Source organism: Xiphophorus maculatus, chromosome 9 (genome assembly GCF_002775205.1).
Source record: "Xiphophorus maculatus strain JP 163 A chromosome 9, X_maculatus-5.0-male, whole genome shotgun sequence".
Classification (NCBI taxonomy): Eukaryota; Metazoa; Chordata; class Actinopteri; order Cyprinodontiformes; family Poeciliidae; genus Xiphophorus; species Xiphophorus maculatus.
The window spans coordinates 6,879,918-6,893,768 of NC_036451.1; the positions used below are offsets into that span (position 1 = coordinate 6,879,918).

Consider the following 13,851-nt stretch of genomic DNA (forward strand, 5'->3'; position numbering starts at 1 on the left):
AATTAAATTCAATTTCAAAGATACTTTATTAATCCCAAAGCAAAATGAAATGTTTTGTGTCTAATCCGTCTTTTAAACCTCTGTGTTATAATTGGCTGAATAAGAAGTTCTCTTTGAATACATTTTGATTGATTTAGTCAACTTCTGGGTTATTAAAACATGAAAAAGTTCAGTTTATCAGAACTTTCAAGCTCAACTAAAACCGTTCTCCAGTTTCCATCGATTGATTTTTGCCAACCTGAGTCCAAACTCCATGTGCCGTTACAAACACGTGTTATTTTCACACGCTGGTTTCACCTTGTGGTTTCTGGGCAAAAGGCGAATAAAAGAGCAGAATGACCCGCAGAATGACCTGCAGCTCACCGCTGGTGATGGACAAGCAGCGAACCCACGAACCGTCTGAGTAAACAGCCGCCGTCTGGACCCAATACCTGATCGACCCAACGCCGCCAAAGAACAGATAGAGCAGAGGTTGGTCAGGTTTCAGTAGCAAACTAATTGCCATTATTGGACTTTAAAGGGGGAAAATGTGAGTTTTGCAACATGGTGGTCAAAGGTCAGAGGTGAAAGTCCAAACTGAGAGCATGAATATGTCTCATGGACAAAAGATGAAGAAGACGGCGTGTTCCAGGCTTTAGATGTTTGCGAACATTTTAAAGAGAAGATCTAATGCCACGAAAGAGACAAAACTAAGATTTTTATCTGCTGTGAAGAACCAGCTAAGCTTTCTGAAAGCTAAGTATTAAAGTCAACAAAAATGGTGCCGAGTTGTTAAGGTGGCGTGTTTCTGTCAGGATACTCTGAATTAATTTAGATTATTACACTTTCTATCAACAAGCTCCGATTAAAAGCTTTTCTCCAAACTTTTAACCGGGTTTGATCCATTTTATGAGAACATTTATTTATCTTGTACTGATAAAACCAAATAAGAGAATAGAGTGACATTAAAACACTCCGATACGCTACTTTATTTTCGGTCTAAATCATTAGTTACATAATAAAATCAACCAGATTTTTTCCCTTCTCTTGTGTTTCTTCTGTATGTCTCTATCAAATAAACAATACAATTAAAAATAAAGCAAGCAGACCTGCTGGATTTTGAAATAAGTCAATCAAAACTTGCTAAATAGAGTTTTATTTTAAAAAAGTATCAACAAAAATCACAGTACATGTAGAAGTAGGTGAAAGGTAAAAGGAACCGTTGACCAGAACTTGATCCTGAGGGGAGGATCGGACTGTAGCCAACATGGTTGTTTTGAATCAGCAAAAAGGAAGTTTATCACCAACAAACACGGCAGCGTATGACGTACATGTCAACAGTTCCTCACCCTGCAAGAATTTGTAAACGATCATTTCCACACAGAAGGGTTTTGTTTTTTTGGTGGGTTTTAAGGCTTACTCTGAATGTTTTACTGCTCTCATAAAACCCAAAAGAATGAAACAAGCGTCTCATAAAAACAAGGAAAAAACCAGCAGCTTTTGCCATCAACACACTCTGCAACCTTTGACTCACAAAGTCTGCAGCTCTGAAATCAGGGAAGACGCCTCGGGGAAACATCTTTTCTCTCTGGGTGAAAGTGCAACGGCAGGCTGCGAAGGGGAGGAGGAGAAACACGGGGATGCAGAGAGTTTAGGAGAGGAGGAAACTGGGGAAAAGGTCGCAGTGATGGAAGCGAAAGGATGGAGTATCGGCCTCTGGTTTGTAAATAACAGCTGCTATTATTGAATCCCTCGTGACATCAGCGAGCCGCGCACGAGCCGCACACGAGCCGTGCACGAGCGCGACTTTTCACCCACTTTGCTGCAGCTGAGTGAAGCTGACACCCCACCCACGTCAAAAAAGTCAGCAAATAGTCTGAGTGGTTAGTGCAGCTTTGGTTTCTGAAATATTAAAAATTAATATTTAGGTCATCCAGAGTTCACCATCCCCCCATGTTGCTCCAAAACAAAACAAACTGGGCTACTTAGTTAGTGCAGGTTTGTGCAGTTAAAGTTTTCGTTTGTGCAGCTTTCGTTTTCGAGATATTAAAAGTTATAAATTTGGCCGATGACGTCACCATCCCCCCATGTTGCGCCAAAACAAAACAAACTGGGCTACTGCTCATTATGAGATATTACATAATTTTCTTTCATACGCCAACTGACTTCACCTAAATTGATGACTGTGGCCTGCTGTGGACACAACCACAAAGCAAGCAGTTATTAATGTCGTATGTTATTGTGTAAGTTAAATTCTGCAGATTTTCAGCTGTTGTACAATGTGTACATTCTTTTGTTTTGAACTTCAATAAAGATTTAGATAGTAATGTTTTCTCACCAATATAACTTTCTCCACAATAATTGAATCCTGTCAATACATAATTTCAAAACTTTTCTTTTTTCTGCTTTGAGTTACCATGACAGCTAGAAAAGACAAAGTGTTATTTCAGACGAAAATAAAACCATACTATTAACATTGCTTTCTTCCTAATATAATGTGCTTTTAAGTTTTCATGGATTTCCAAGGGATCCTGAAGTAAGAAGACGGTGGCTTGTAAATATTTGTCGCTACCAGTTCAAGCTAAAGCTGCACAGCAAAGTTTACAGCCTTCACTTAACTCTGGATCAACTTCTTCAGCCTAATGAAGAAGGTAAAGGAGCCTCCTGAGTTTCTGTCACAAACAAATAATCCTACAGTATTTATTGTTTTCAAAGGCGTGTGGTCTAATGTTTATAAAGGTTTCATTAATATCTTGATTAAAAATGAAAAGAATTACCTCATGTTCTATATGATTGTTTTAATAGGAAAGTCCATCTCAAATAGATTCTTATTCACCGGACGAATAGAATAGCTATATTCTTTTAGAGGAAGCAATGGGTGATGGGAAATCCCCATGGAGATTAAATAAAAATCCTGTGGTCTTCCACACATGAAGAGGCCCTAGCATGGTGTTAAACTTTTATATGAAACCCTACCTTGTTGTATTTGTACAAGTTCAATCATGTAAGAAATTGGTTGCTTGTTTGGAACTGTGTTTTTTGTCTATGCTTTCAAAAACATTGACCCTGGATTCAAGTCCAAGCGAAACCTATGTAGCGGTATTTGTACAAGTTCGAATCAATCAGTTGTCAGTTGCTTGGTTGGCACAATGGATAGAGTCTGTGTTTTGGACACATGCGTCCTGGGTTTGAGTCCAGGTCATCGCATGGTTTTTAGATCTTATGTCAAGTAGCATAATATTTGTAGAAGTTCGAGCGATATATGTGTTGGGCGCTTTGGTGGCACAGTGGTTTGAGTCTGTGCATGTGGCCCAGTTAACCTGGGTTCAAGACCATATATATATATATATATATATATAAAGAGAGAGTCTCTCCTCTGCCTTGGGTGAGGTGTTTCAGGAATGATCCATCTTTACCATCAGTAAAGATGGTGGTTTAATGGGATTTCTAGAAGAAATCCACAATTAAGAAAGAGGAGGTGTGTTATACCTCATATCTTTTTCAAACATGCAGTCATTTACAATGTTAACAGCAGCATATTTATGTAGTTTACCTACTCCTGACTCCACCTAGTGGTCTGGAGCTTTTTGGACTTGATAAAACCCAGTGAGATAAAATGGCAGCATAAATCATCGCCGACTGTGGAAACTTTATACTGGACTTCATTGAATAAAACGCAAAATTTACTTTCTACATTAAAAAATATGCTGGTGCCCCTCCTGGACACAGGAGCCCAGAGCAACACTCTGGCTCTTTACCATAGAAATGGATGTTTTGGGCCAAATTTGACCGAATGATCCGGGTCTCGAGTTAGACACACATTTGAGTGAATGGAGGAATAAAATTTTGAGTTTTCATTAGCTATAATCCAGAGTAAAAGATAATTTACCACAAAGCTATTATGGCCACACTAAGAAATTAATAAAAGTAAAATTACAGGATTAAAGTCATGATATTATGGGAATAAAGTCATAATATTAACGACTTTGTTCTCATAATATAATCTCGTATTATTTTAACTTTATACTATGATTTTATTCTCCTGCAACTTTACAATCATAATTAATTTTTTTCCTTTTTCTACTTATTGCTTTAATAGCCGCAGTAGGAAATTTATCACTCAGGAGTTAAACTATGTCATATTCACTTTTGGAACTAATTTACTGAGATAAATCAACCTTTTTGTTACCGAGATCTACCTAAATGTATTTTGGAGTTTCAGCAACTTCTCCTCCATCTTGTTTCCCTTTCCCCCATTCTGGTGGTTGCTCTGTGAAGTAACCAATAACTCTTAGAACCAGAGGTCAAAGGTCCCAGCAGGAGTTAAAAATACTCCGATCAGTCAGCGGCCCCTCTGTGCGTGTGTTTCTGTAACTCTGGGTCTCATTGCATGCGGCCCACAGCTGTGCACGCCTGATCCCAAACATGGTTCATGGGGCTGATGCAACGTACCAGACACGCAACAGCAGCCCGACCTTTCACACACTAATCCACTGGTTTCTGTAAAACACGTCCATCGCTCTGTGGAGACACATGCGTGCCCATTTGCGTGAGGGAACATTCTGTGTTGCTGTAATCTGTGCAGCCCTCCCATCATGAATCACAGGCATTTCAGGAATGTTTCAGAACGTTCTACGAACAGGAGACCGACTCCACCAGCGTTTGGTTTATAAACTCTGAGATAAGCTGTAGAATCAGTTCACATTTCATCAGTCAGTGTCACCTCATCACCCAGAGCTGTGATAGAGAAGCCATCTGTGTTTGTGTTATAAATATTTTATCTTTAAATGTAGGCCTAAATAATTCTCTATCTACATTTGAACTTTGACACAGAAACATTAAACCGAGATCCATGGGAAGTTGGGTCATCGCTTGTGAAACCAAATCTGGAACATTCTGGTTTCATTTTGTTTTCTGCTTATGTTATGATTTGCATACATTTATAATATTCAGTTTTTAATCATTTTAATTTATTTCTGCTTATAAATGTTTGCACCAATATGCCAAAGAAAACAAATCTGACACCTTTTTCCTTGTATGGCGATAATTAATGCGACGTTCACAAAGCACGCCAAGTTTTTGCTGAAATCAGATTGTTTATATACCACTGAATTTTTGTACCCATTGTGGTCCAATAAAGAATATTTTTCTATTCTATTCAAATGATGAGACTGCAAGCTGACTTCTGTGTTAATTTACAAAGTGACCAGGGTACGCAGAAGAACGTTGACGTCACAAAGCAGCGCATTGTTTACAAAAGCAATACTGGGTGCTGTAATCTATGCATCAAGTTTACTCAACGATGGCAGATGACAATGTTACAAAATTGTAATAAGGTGAAGGAAACTAATTAAAAGCAGCGTTTCGTGGAGAGTTGACTCAAAGTGTTGGGATTGTGAAGTGATTCTCTTCATTCTTAATAATTTTTTCTTAATTTTTTTCAGCCATTGTTTACATCCAATCCGGCGTCTTCTGGTGCAGAATTATGACCAATGTCTCACATTAATCACATAAAAGTTGAATAAAATGCAGCATCATCATTCATATCTAAAAAATCAGATTTTTTAATTTTTTGGGGGGTGAATAGATCAGAATTGGCCGTTCAGACTGCCATAAAAAGTGGGATATATGTCACATACGGACCAAAGAATATCACTTGTGTCGCATTTGCCTGATGCGAGTGTAGTTGTAGTTGTTTTGAGCTTAAAAACTGATAAACTGATAAATTATGACACAATAAATCACATGGAATTTGAAATAAAACCAAACAGAGGCTGAAAACTCGAAGTGGTGACCTGAGAAAACTGAAACTTCCTCCTGTGGAAAGGAGGAAATGAGTCACTCAGTGTTTTAACAGACAGACGTGGTCCATTGTTTACAATGAGCAGTGCACGTTCTGCAGGCACCTGTCCGGATCTTGTAATCCTGGAGAGTGTGTGTGTGTGTATGCGTGTCGCTCTGCACGTCAGATCCAATCTACTAAGCACAACATTGCCCATTAATAAACAGATCTGAGGTTTAGTTGTTCAGTGCTTTGGAGAAGTATTTGTCACATCCTTAATGTTTCAGATAATCACATTTTCATTGGGACAAAGATAAGCAGAGTAAATATACCAGATAAGTTTCCAAATGACTTCATAGATCTACTGAAAAACACTATCTGAATGAACCTGACAGCCTTTAAATAAAAGTCATCATTCGTCTTGTTAAATTAAGAGATAACCGATCAATAGGCCGTGGTGATACGGCTGAAAAACGTATCACAGGATCAAGGTTTCACATCAGTCAATATCAATAATTATTGATTAGTTTTTGTTTTAAATATTTGAAATACTGCCAACTTGAACTGTTTATCCCCAGTTTTCACTGCACGCTGTTTATTTTTTATTTTTAAGCAGTTATGAGGCACTGTAGCAAAACCTTAAACTGCTGCAACCCAGCAACAAGCTGAAGTTACTCGTCAGCTTGTTGCTAGGTGACCACAAGTTACTCAACAGGCCGTTGCTAGGTAACCAAAGAGCGGGTGAATTTTGCTGCATTCCAGTTGTACTCAGAGCTGGGAAATCCCAACTTCCCAAATCAACTGGAATGGCCTCCGAAGTCAAATTTCCCACTGGGAAACTGGGAGCAACTCTGACTGAACCCAGTTCGGACTTTGCGTTTCAATATGGCCGCTCCTCGCATCAACAGCAGTAAAATGCGGTGAAAACATGTTTATTTTACATGACATATAAAAGTGCATCTAAAAATCAATGTTACATGTTGCGCCTGCAACTCTAAACTGAACAAATTAAAAGTGATGTTTGCTTATGGAAAGTATGCGTGTGTAAGAGCTAGGTAAGAGTCATGTTGAAATTCTGACTTCTTAACTAGAGCGCTATTACTTAGGGTCTGACGTCAAACCCAGAAATTTAAAAACAGGTCAGAAACAAACAGCTTTGGGACAGTGGTAAACGCTCCTGGAAGTGGGTGGTGGACCAAAATCACTCCAAGAGCGACTGGACGGCGTATCCAGAACAAAATCTGAAGCTCTCCTGGCTTCAATCATCCCAGATGAGGAAAATGTTCATGACTGCATCCATGAGATGCAGCATTTCAGTAAAACATACTTACAGTAAAACATGGTGGTGGTAGAATGACGGATTTGCTGCAACTTTCCATAATATACTGAACTCCTGTCAATAAAATTGTTTGAAGTATGTAAAACATTTAAATATTCTAATCAAAGTCCTCAATGTTTTCTGTCCAGTCAGAATAAATTAGATTTATTTGGCGAAGGTAAAAGGAGAAAAGGTCTATTTTGGTGCAAATATCATCAAAAACATGTTAGCTTTGCTATAGTATTTTGTAACAAGTCTGATTAGGAAAGCTGAAGCAGATTCTCTTGTTTCAGCCAACATTTTCTTTTCCTGGCAAAGTTTCACTCAACCATTTATTTGAAGTTTCCACATAAAGCCAACCAGATGCTTGGCGATGATGAGCTAAAAAAAAGGTTAAAGATCCACACGTGTAACTCCGGACAAAAAAAAAACCCCCAAAAAAACCTTTATATAACCAGAGACGACTTTACAGCATCCAGGTTTGGTTTAATGATTTTCAGACGCTCTGTTGGCCAGAGGCAGAACCAGGGCAGAAAGTCCAGTCCTGCTGATTCCTCCACATCCCCAGCGGTACCGCAGCCCTGGCAGGAAACAGCTGCTGCAGCTGAGCCCAGGCTCCAAACTCAGCCTGGTAATGCGAGTCGAACATTGTGTCCTGACGCAGCTGGGATAGGAGAAGTGATTCCTGCTCAGACTGGAGCCATTTGGAGCGCTGCCTGACGGGGGCAGCAGGTTCGAGGACGTACGTGCGGGACTGCAGCACGCAGCGCTACGTGCTCTGGAACACCGGCAAAGTTTTCCCAACGTGAAAACAAAACCTTCCTCCACCCTGCAAACCAAGACTCTGACACCTTCGTAAAATTCATCACCGAAAATACGACTTAGCTTGTAGGTACAATAAAGAAACAATTCAACAACAGGCGTCTCCCGCCATGTTTTTGTTTTATCAGATTAGATTTAAAACTACAGTCCTGTGCCAAAGTCATGAGTCATCATTCTTTTGTTTCAGTTTTGCTTTAAAGAGTTTCAAATCAATTGTTCTTAACGTTTTTACACTAGTTTTCTGTCCAGCATTCAGCATCTATGTACCACAAATCTGGAAGAAACTGCAAGGCTGCAGAAACACTGAGTTCCAGTACAAAATACTGAAACCTACAGGTGGGAGTTAGTGGTCAGTAAACCCAATGTTTTTGACCATTTTTGCAGACAATTTGCAATAAACTTAGTTATAAATTAGCAGGAAAGAACGTGGGATCTGTTGATTTTATGTGAATTTCCACAATCACATAAAACTGGATGGACCAATTGGTGTAATTTAGAGTCTGGAGTCTTGAGGGCCACACAAAAAGCTCTGGTGGGCCAGATTTGGACCAGAGCCTTGAGTTTGACATGTGTTCAAGACAAATGAGCTACAGTTTGACTAAAGCAGACCAAACAGGATTGGTGCAAATGCAGTGTAAAAATACAGACGGTCAACAATGGTAAATAATTAAAAAAAACCAACCAAATCAAAATATTCAAAACTGAAAGTGGAGAGATCTCTGGTGTACGGTTGGCCATGTTGGGGTACCCACTCTTCCTGACTTGACTTAGAAATAAGCAACAGAAAACCTTTTCTGACTACAAGTGACTTCACTTTAATTTAAATTTCTAAATTGAGATTTTAAGAAGGATGTTTTGGAACATAATATGCTTTATGAAAGTCACATTTTAGCATGAAACTGTTAACCACTGGGATTCTAATTTCGTAAAACTCAAACTTTCGTAAAACTCAAACTTTCATAAAACTGAAACTTTCGTAAAACTCAAATCAGAGGATCAAAAGATCCTCTGATTTGATACAAACATCTTGTGAAATTCAGATCAGCCTTTGTGTCCCTTTAAAGATGATCAGCAGAACTAAATCTACCTTAAACTCAAATATTGACTTGCTAAAGCTACGCTGGTTTAATCTTGTCAGTTGAGCGTTCAGTCATGGTGAGTAAAGACGTAGTCCAGTTACGACTTGCCAGAACACAAAGCATGCATGCCTCAGCATTTTCTGTCAGTCGGGACAACGCACGCCTCGTGTGGGTGTGTGTGTGTGTGTGTGTGTGTGTGTGTGTGTGTGTGTGTGTGTGTGTGTGTGTGTAGGATTTTCATTGTCAGGAACCAGTGAGTAAAAATGCCTCAGGGTTGAACTTTCCCCTACTTCTCACACAAACTGGAAAATGTTCCACTGCTTTTCTCGCTCCGCGCCGTTTCCACTCTGCAGAGTCTGATGGATGTTAACGCGAGTGTCTAAGAAAGTCAGATGCATGAAATATAAGCTAAAGGTTAAAGGTCAGTTGTTTTGACTTCCAACACAAGGCTGCTAAATTATAATTTATGGAGATCACCAACTAATTTAGTAATTGATTAGTTGTTAAGTAGAGAAAATGACTCAAAAGACATTTTGTTGAAAATGTTTAAAATGTCTACATTTAGCATTTAAGATTAAAAAAATCCTCAAATGTAAAAGTTTTAGTTTCACCAGATTAAAATTCTGTAAAACAATATTATTCAGTTAATAATTAAAAACAGAAAAACATAATAAGCCAACTGTAATGATGTTATATTTAGCTGCAGATGCTTCGTTTGCTATAAGCTAAATTAATGCTATTTTATTGGATTTAGGGAAGAAATTGCTCATTTTTAATTATTGAATTTAATTATTTCTTTGCATCTTTTAATAGATTTCTAATATTGTATAAACAACTTAAATAAAATTAAATTACTCATTTTTAAAAAATCCCATTAATTGTCAGAATAAACGATAACTAAAATTACCATTGCACCTCAAAATACAAAATCTTGTATTTTTGGTCAATTATCTCCTGGCTAACATGTTAGTTCACTTGAAATAAGACAACAAATTAGCATTTAATTGATTTTTGAGTCAAATATTTCCTAATACTGATTAAAACGTGCCAGATAATTTCACTTATGACAAAATATTTCAACATGTTATAAGTGCAACTATTACTTTTTATCAATATCAGTGAAAAATTGATTTAAAACTAGCCATATATCCTGCTGCAAAGTTGCTATTAAGTTGGTTTTGTCTTATTTTTGGTCTATAGCAAATATCTTAGTACTTGGTAAGATTTTGTGTTTTTGCAGCCCTGAAACTCACATTTCACTGTTTTCCTTATTCTTTCAAAATGTAGTATGTAACACTACATAGTTTAGCCTCTATGAATGCAGAACAAAGTAATGTATTCACCTGAAAAGCATAAAAATAACCAAAGTTTGGTCTACATCGCAACTGGAAATTCTAATGTTTAGTTGCATCATAGCCGAGCTCCGCACTATGAACGTTTTTCCCCTCCTCCGTCCTTCCTGCGTCTCCTCCTCCTCCACCGCCTCCAAGCAGCCAATCAGGCGCGCCGCCTGCTGCAGCTCAGCGCTATAAAAACCTCATGAAGCCATGCACCAGCAGACGACTGAAGAGACTCGAGCCCGACGCAAAGAAGCGCTGATTTCAAAACAACCCAAAGACCAGAATCATGAAGATGCCCCAGGTCACCGTCCTCCTCCTGAGCATCCTGGTCCACGCCGGCGCCGGCTTCCCGTCGGACAGAACCCGCCGGGAGAAGCACGCCTCCTGGGATGACATGAACGTCGTGGCCCACGGCCTCCTGCAGCTCGGCCAGGGCCTGAAGGAGCATGTGGACAAGACCAAGGCTCAGATGAGAGACGTGAACGGCCGGCTGAGGGCCGTCAACGGCACGCTGGCGGAGCTGGAGAGGAGGCAGGAGCAGCAGGGCGAGGCGCTGATGACCCAGAGCAAGGAGGCGCAGGGGACGTACAGGCTGCTCTCCCAACTGGGAGAGGAGGTGAAGCTGGAGGTCGGCGAGGTGAAGAGGCAGGCGGAGGTCATGACGTCCAGGATGGACCGACTGGAGGAGGTTCTGACGGAGCCGACGAAGGACGGCAACGACAGCGAACACGAGAGAGTTTCATTCATCCAGGTGAGTTGGATTAAAGCTTCAACGCTTTAAAAGTTGATTTTTGTAAAGCAGTTTGAAGCTGAGCGTCTTTTCCCCTCGTCCAGAGGCTGATGGTGGCTCAGAACCGACGAATCGATCAGCTGGTGGAGAAAATCAGGCAGCAACAAGACAAGCTGGAGAAACAGAGTCTGCACCTGCAGGCCCTGCAGAACAAGGTGAGACGCCTGGAAGCAAACCTGCAACTTTGTGACGTCAAACAAACACCGGAATGTTTTTTAATCTTTCACTGATTGTTCTTCTGAAGGTTGCGCATAAGAGAGTGAAATCCCACAGACGACGAGACGAAGAGAGAGCGCTGAAAGGCGAGGCAGAGCTCAACCAACCAGGTAACTTTTTACAGATTCAGCTCGTTAAAAAAACATTAGTGAAAACTCACTCCTCCTGGAAAAACAAACAAAACAATACAGTAAATCTAACGAGCAGATTTTAATGAAATCACACCAAAAAAACAAAGTATTACCAAGTATTTTGGTTTAGTTCCTAATGCAAACAAGTTGATACACCTGAAATAAAACCAACTTATAAATAACGCTTCAGCAAGATTTAAGGCTTGTTTATAATTCCACTCATAACAAAGTGTCTTGTTATAAGTGAAATAATCTTCCACTTAATCAATATCAAGGAATTATTTGATCTAAACTAGCTCCTATATGCTGCTGCAATGTTAATTGGGATTTATTTTTCATTTGAAACAAGATCAAAAATGCTTAAGATTTTGTGTTTTTGCAGTGGAACAGCTATTAATGGATTGTAAAAAGACATAACCAAACAGTTCACCTTTGCACTTTAAGTTATGATGTTTGACTCGCAGTCGTTCAGAAACAGAGCAAAGTTCAGAAGAAAGGGCAGCAACGTTAAACAGAAAAACAAAAACAAGGCTGTTAAATGTGACTTACGGACAAAATGGAGTTAAAATACAAAGTCTGATTCATGTGTTTTGTTTGCAGGGTTGGCCAGAGATTGTCAGGATCTGTTTGCACAGGGACAGTCAGTCAGCGGCGTCTACATGATTCAGCCCGACAACTCAAAACCCTTCAACGTTCTCTGTCAAATGACTCCAGGTGAGTTTCTTCACTCCCATTTCTGAGATTTATCAGAAGATATTTTCACAAATTAAAAAAAGGAGGGGAAAAACTGATTTGTTTTCTGTTTTTTTCTGCAGATGGCGGCTGGACAGTAATCCAGAAACGCCAGGATGGATCTCAGAACTTCAACCAACTTTGGGAGAGCTACAGGAAAGGATTCGGCGACCTCAACGGTGAGTTTTGGAAATTTTAATGTAAAGAAAGGTCAGAATTTTCCAAAATTCAAAAACTAAACGTAATTTTAAATTTTTGATCTCCCAGGAGAGTTCTGGCTCGGTTTGGACCACATCCACTCCATTTCCAAGCAAGGCCAGTACGTCCTTCACGTCGAGCTCTCTGACAAGGCCGGGCGGCGCCAGGCGGCTCGCTACCGGTTCCAGGTCGACGGAGAGGAGAGGCAGTTCGCTCTGCACCTTGACCTTGACCCTTCGTCTGGCGTTCAGGAGGGAATCGAGTCCACCGGAGCGTCCGGACTTCCCTTCTCCACAGCCGACAGGGACAACGACCTCGCTGCGGACGCCAACTGCGCCGAGCTGCTCTCAGGTACAAAACCGTCTCAGAATCCAGATTAAAAGTCGCTCCAATAGGCCCAACGATTCAAGCTAAACACGATTGTCCATCTGTGTTTTTCCCCAGGCGGTTGGTGGTTTAGCAGCTGCGGAGAGTCAAATCTCAACGGGAAGTTCCCTCAGCGCCACGGGGGAAGACGGGCCACGTTTCAGGGACGACTGGGCCCGCTCAGCTCCACTCTCCTGAAAATCGCTCCGGTTTCGAAGACACAATAAGACTAAAGTCACTTCAACCCAGAGAACATCTGGGTCTTTAACTACTGACGGCCTGAAAAGACGCTGACAACGCACATTACTAATGTCTGCTGATGCACTGAGCGCCTGGTATTTCTATGCAATGCATACGAGGAAAATGAGTCTAAGCTGAAACATTCAGTCATGTTGACTGGGACTTTATTCCCCTTTGTGAGGGAACTTTTTATTATACGTTATCTATTTCCTTTAATTACGTTTTGCTTATTTAATACATTGTTTTTTACTCATTTGATTACAGTTTCAAATGCTTTTTTATTTCTATGAATAAAAATGAACATGGAAAATAAAAGCCAGAAGTTATTTTCTGAGTCATTCATGATGTACACAAAAAAAAAACAACAACAGGTGATTTAACTTAAATATATTCTGTTAACTGGTCACAAGTGATTTTATTAAGTCTGACAAACTTTAATTTAATTACATGTGACAAATAAACCCATTTCCCCCATTCTCTTTTTTCAGTGCATTTATAAGATGTTCTTTAAATAATGCTGGAAAGTTTAAACTCTTTTACTGCAATGTTTTAACGTAAAATAGTTTTTGTTAAATAAGGTGCATTCCAATAGAAACACTAGACTTTTTAATATTTAATCCAAACCAAACAGGCTGAAATTCAGAATAGAAACCAGACAGAAAACAAAAAGAAAACTATGGTTTAGTTTTCTAAAAGGTTTGGCAGCAGAAAACAAAGCAAATGGTTTATTTATGTGTTAACTTTTGTTCAGGTGTTTATTATTTTTTTGTAGAGTAAAAACTTTAATGTTAGAAGCCACTGGATTTAATTCAATACAAATTTAATTCCCTATATTTTTACTGCAAAAACACAAAAGTA

General features: G+C 39.5%; 1 protein-coding gene across 1 annotated transcript; it reads left to right on the plus strand.

The window, feature by feature from the left end:
- The first annotated feature begins 10,522 nt into the window (after positions 1-10,522).
- LOC102225445 (angiopoietin-related protein 4-like) lies at positions 10,523-13,467 on the plus strand. The gene is made up of 7 exons (XM_005800882.3): positions 10,523-11,071; positions 11,155-11,265; positions 11,355-11,436; positions 12,058-12,171; positions 12,273-12,368; positions 12,457-12,738; positions 12,832-13,467. Exons 1-7 carry the CDS (start codon positions 10,607-10,609, stop codon positions 12,978-12,980), a joined length of 1,299 nt encoding a protein of 432 aa, XP_005800939.1. The 5' UTR covers positions 10,523-10,606; the 3' UTR covers positions 12,981-13,467.
- The last annotated feature ends 384 nt before the right edge of the window (positions 13,468-13,851 follow it).

Excerpts from the sequence above, each read along its gene's own strand:
- LOC102225445 (XM_005800882.3), top strand. The coding sequence starts at position 10,607 with ATGAAGATGCCCCAGGTCACCGTCCTCCTCCTGAGCATCCTGGTCCAC. Across the intron at positions 12,172-12,272 it reads TCTCTGTCAAATGACTCCAG|ATGGCGGCTGGACAGTAATC; the intron begins GTGAGTTTCTTC and ends TTTTTTCTGCAG. Across the intron at positions 12,369-12,456 it reads AGGATTCGGCGACCTCAACG|GAGAGTTCTGGCTCGGTTTG; the intron begins GTGAGTTTTGGA and ends TTGATCTCCCAG.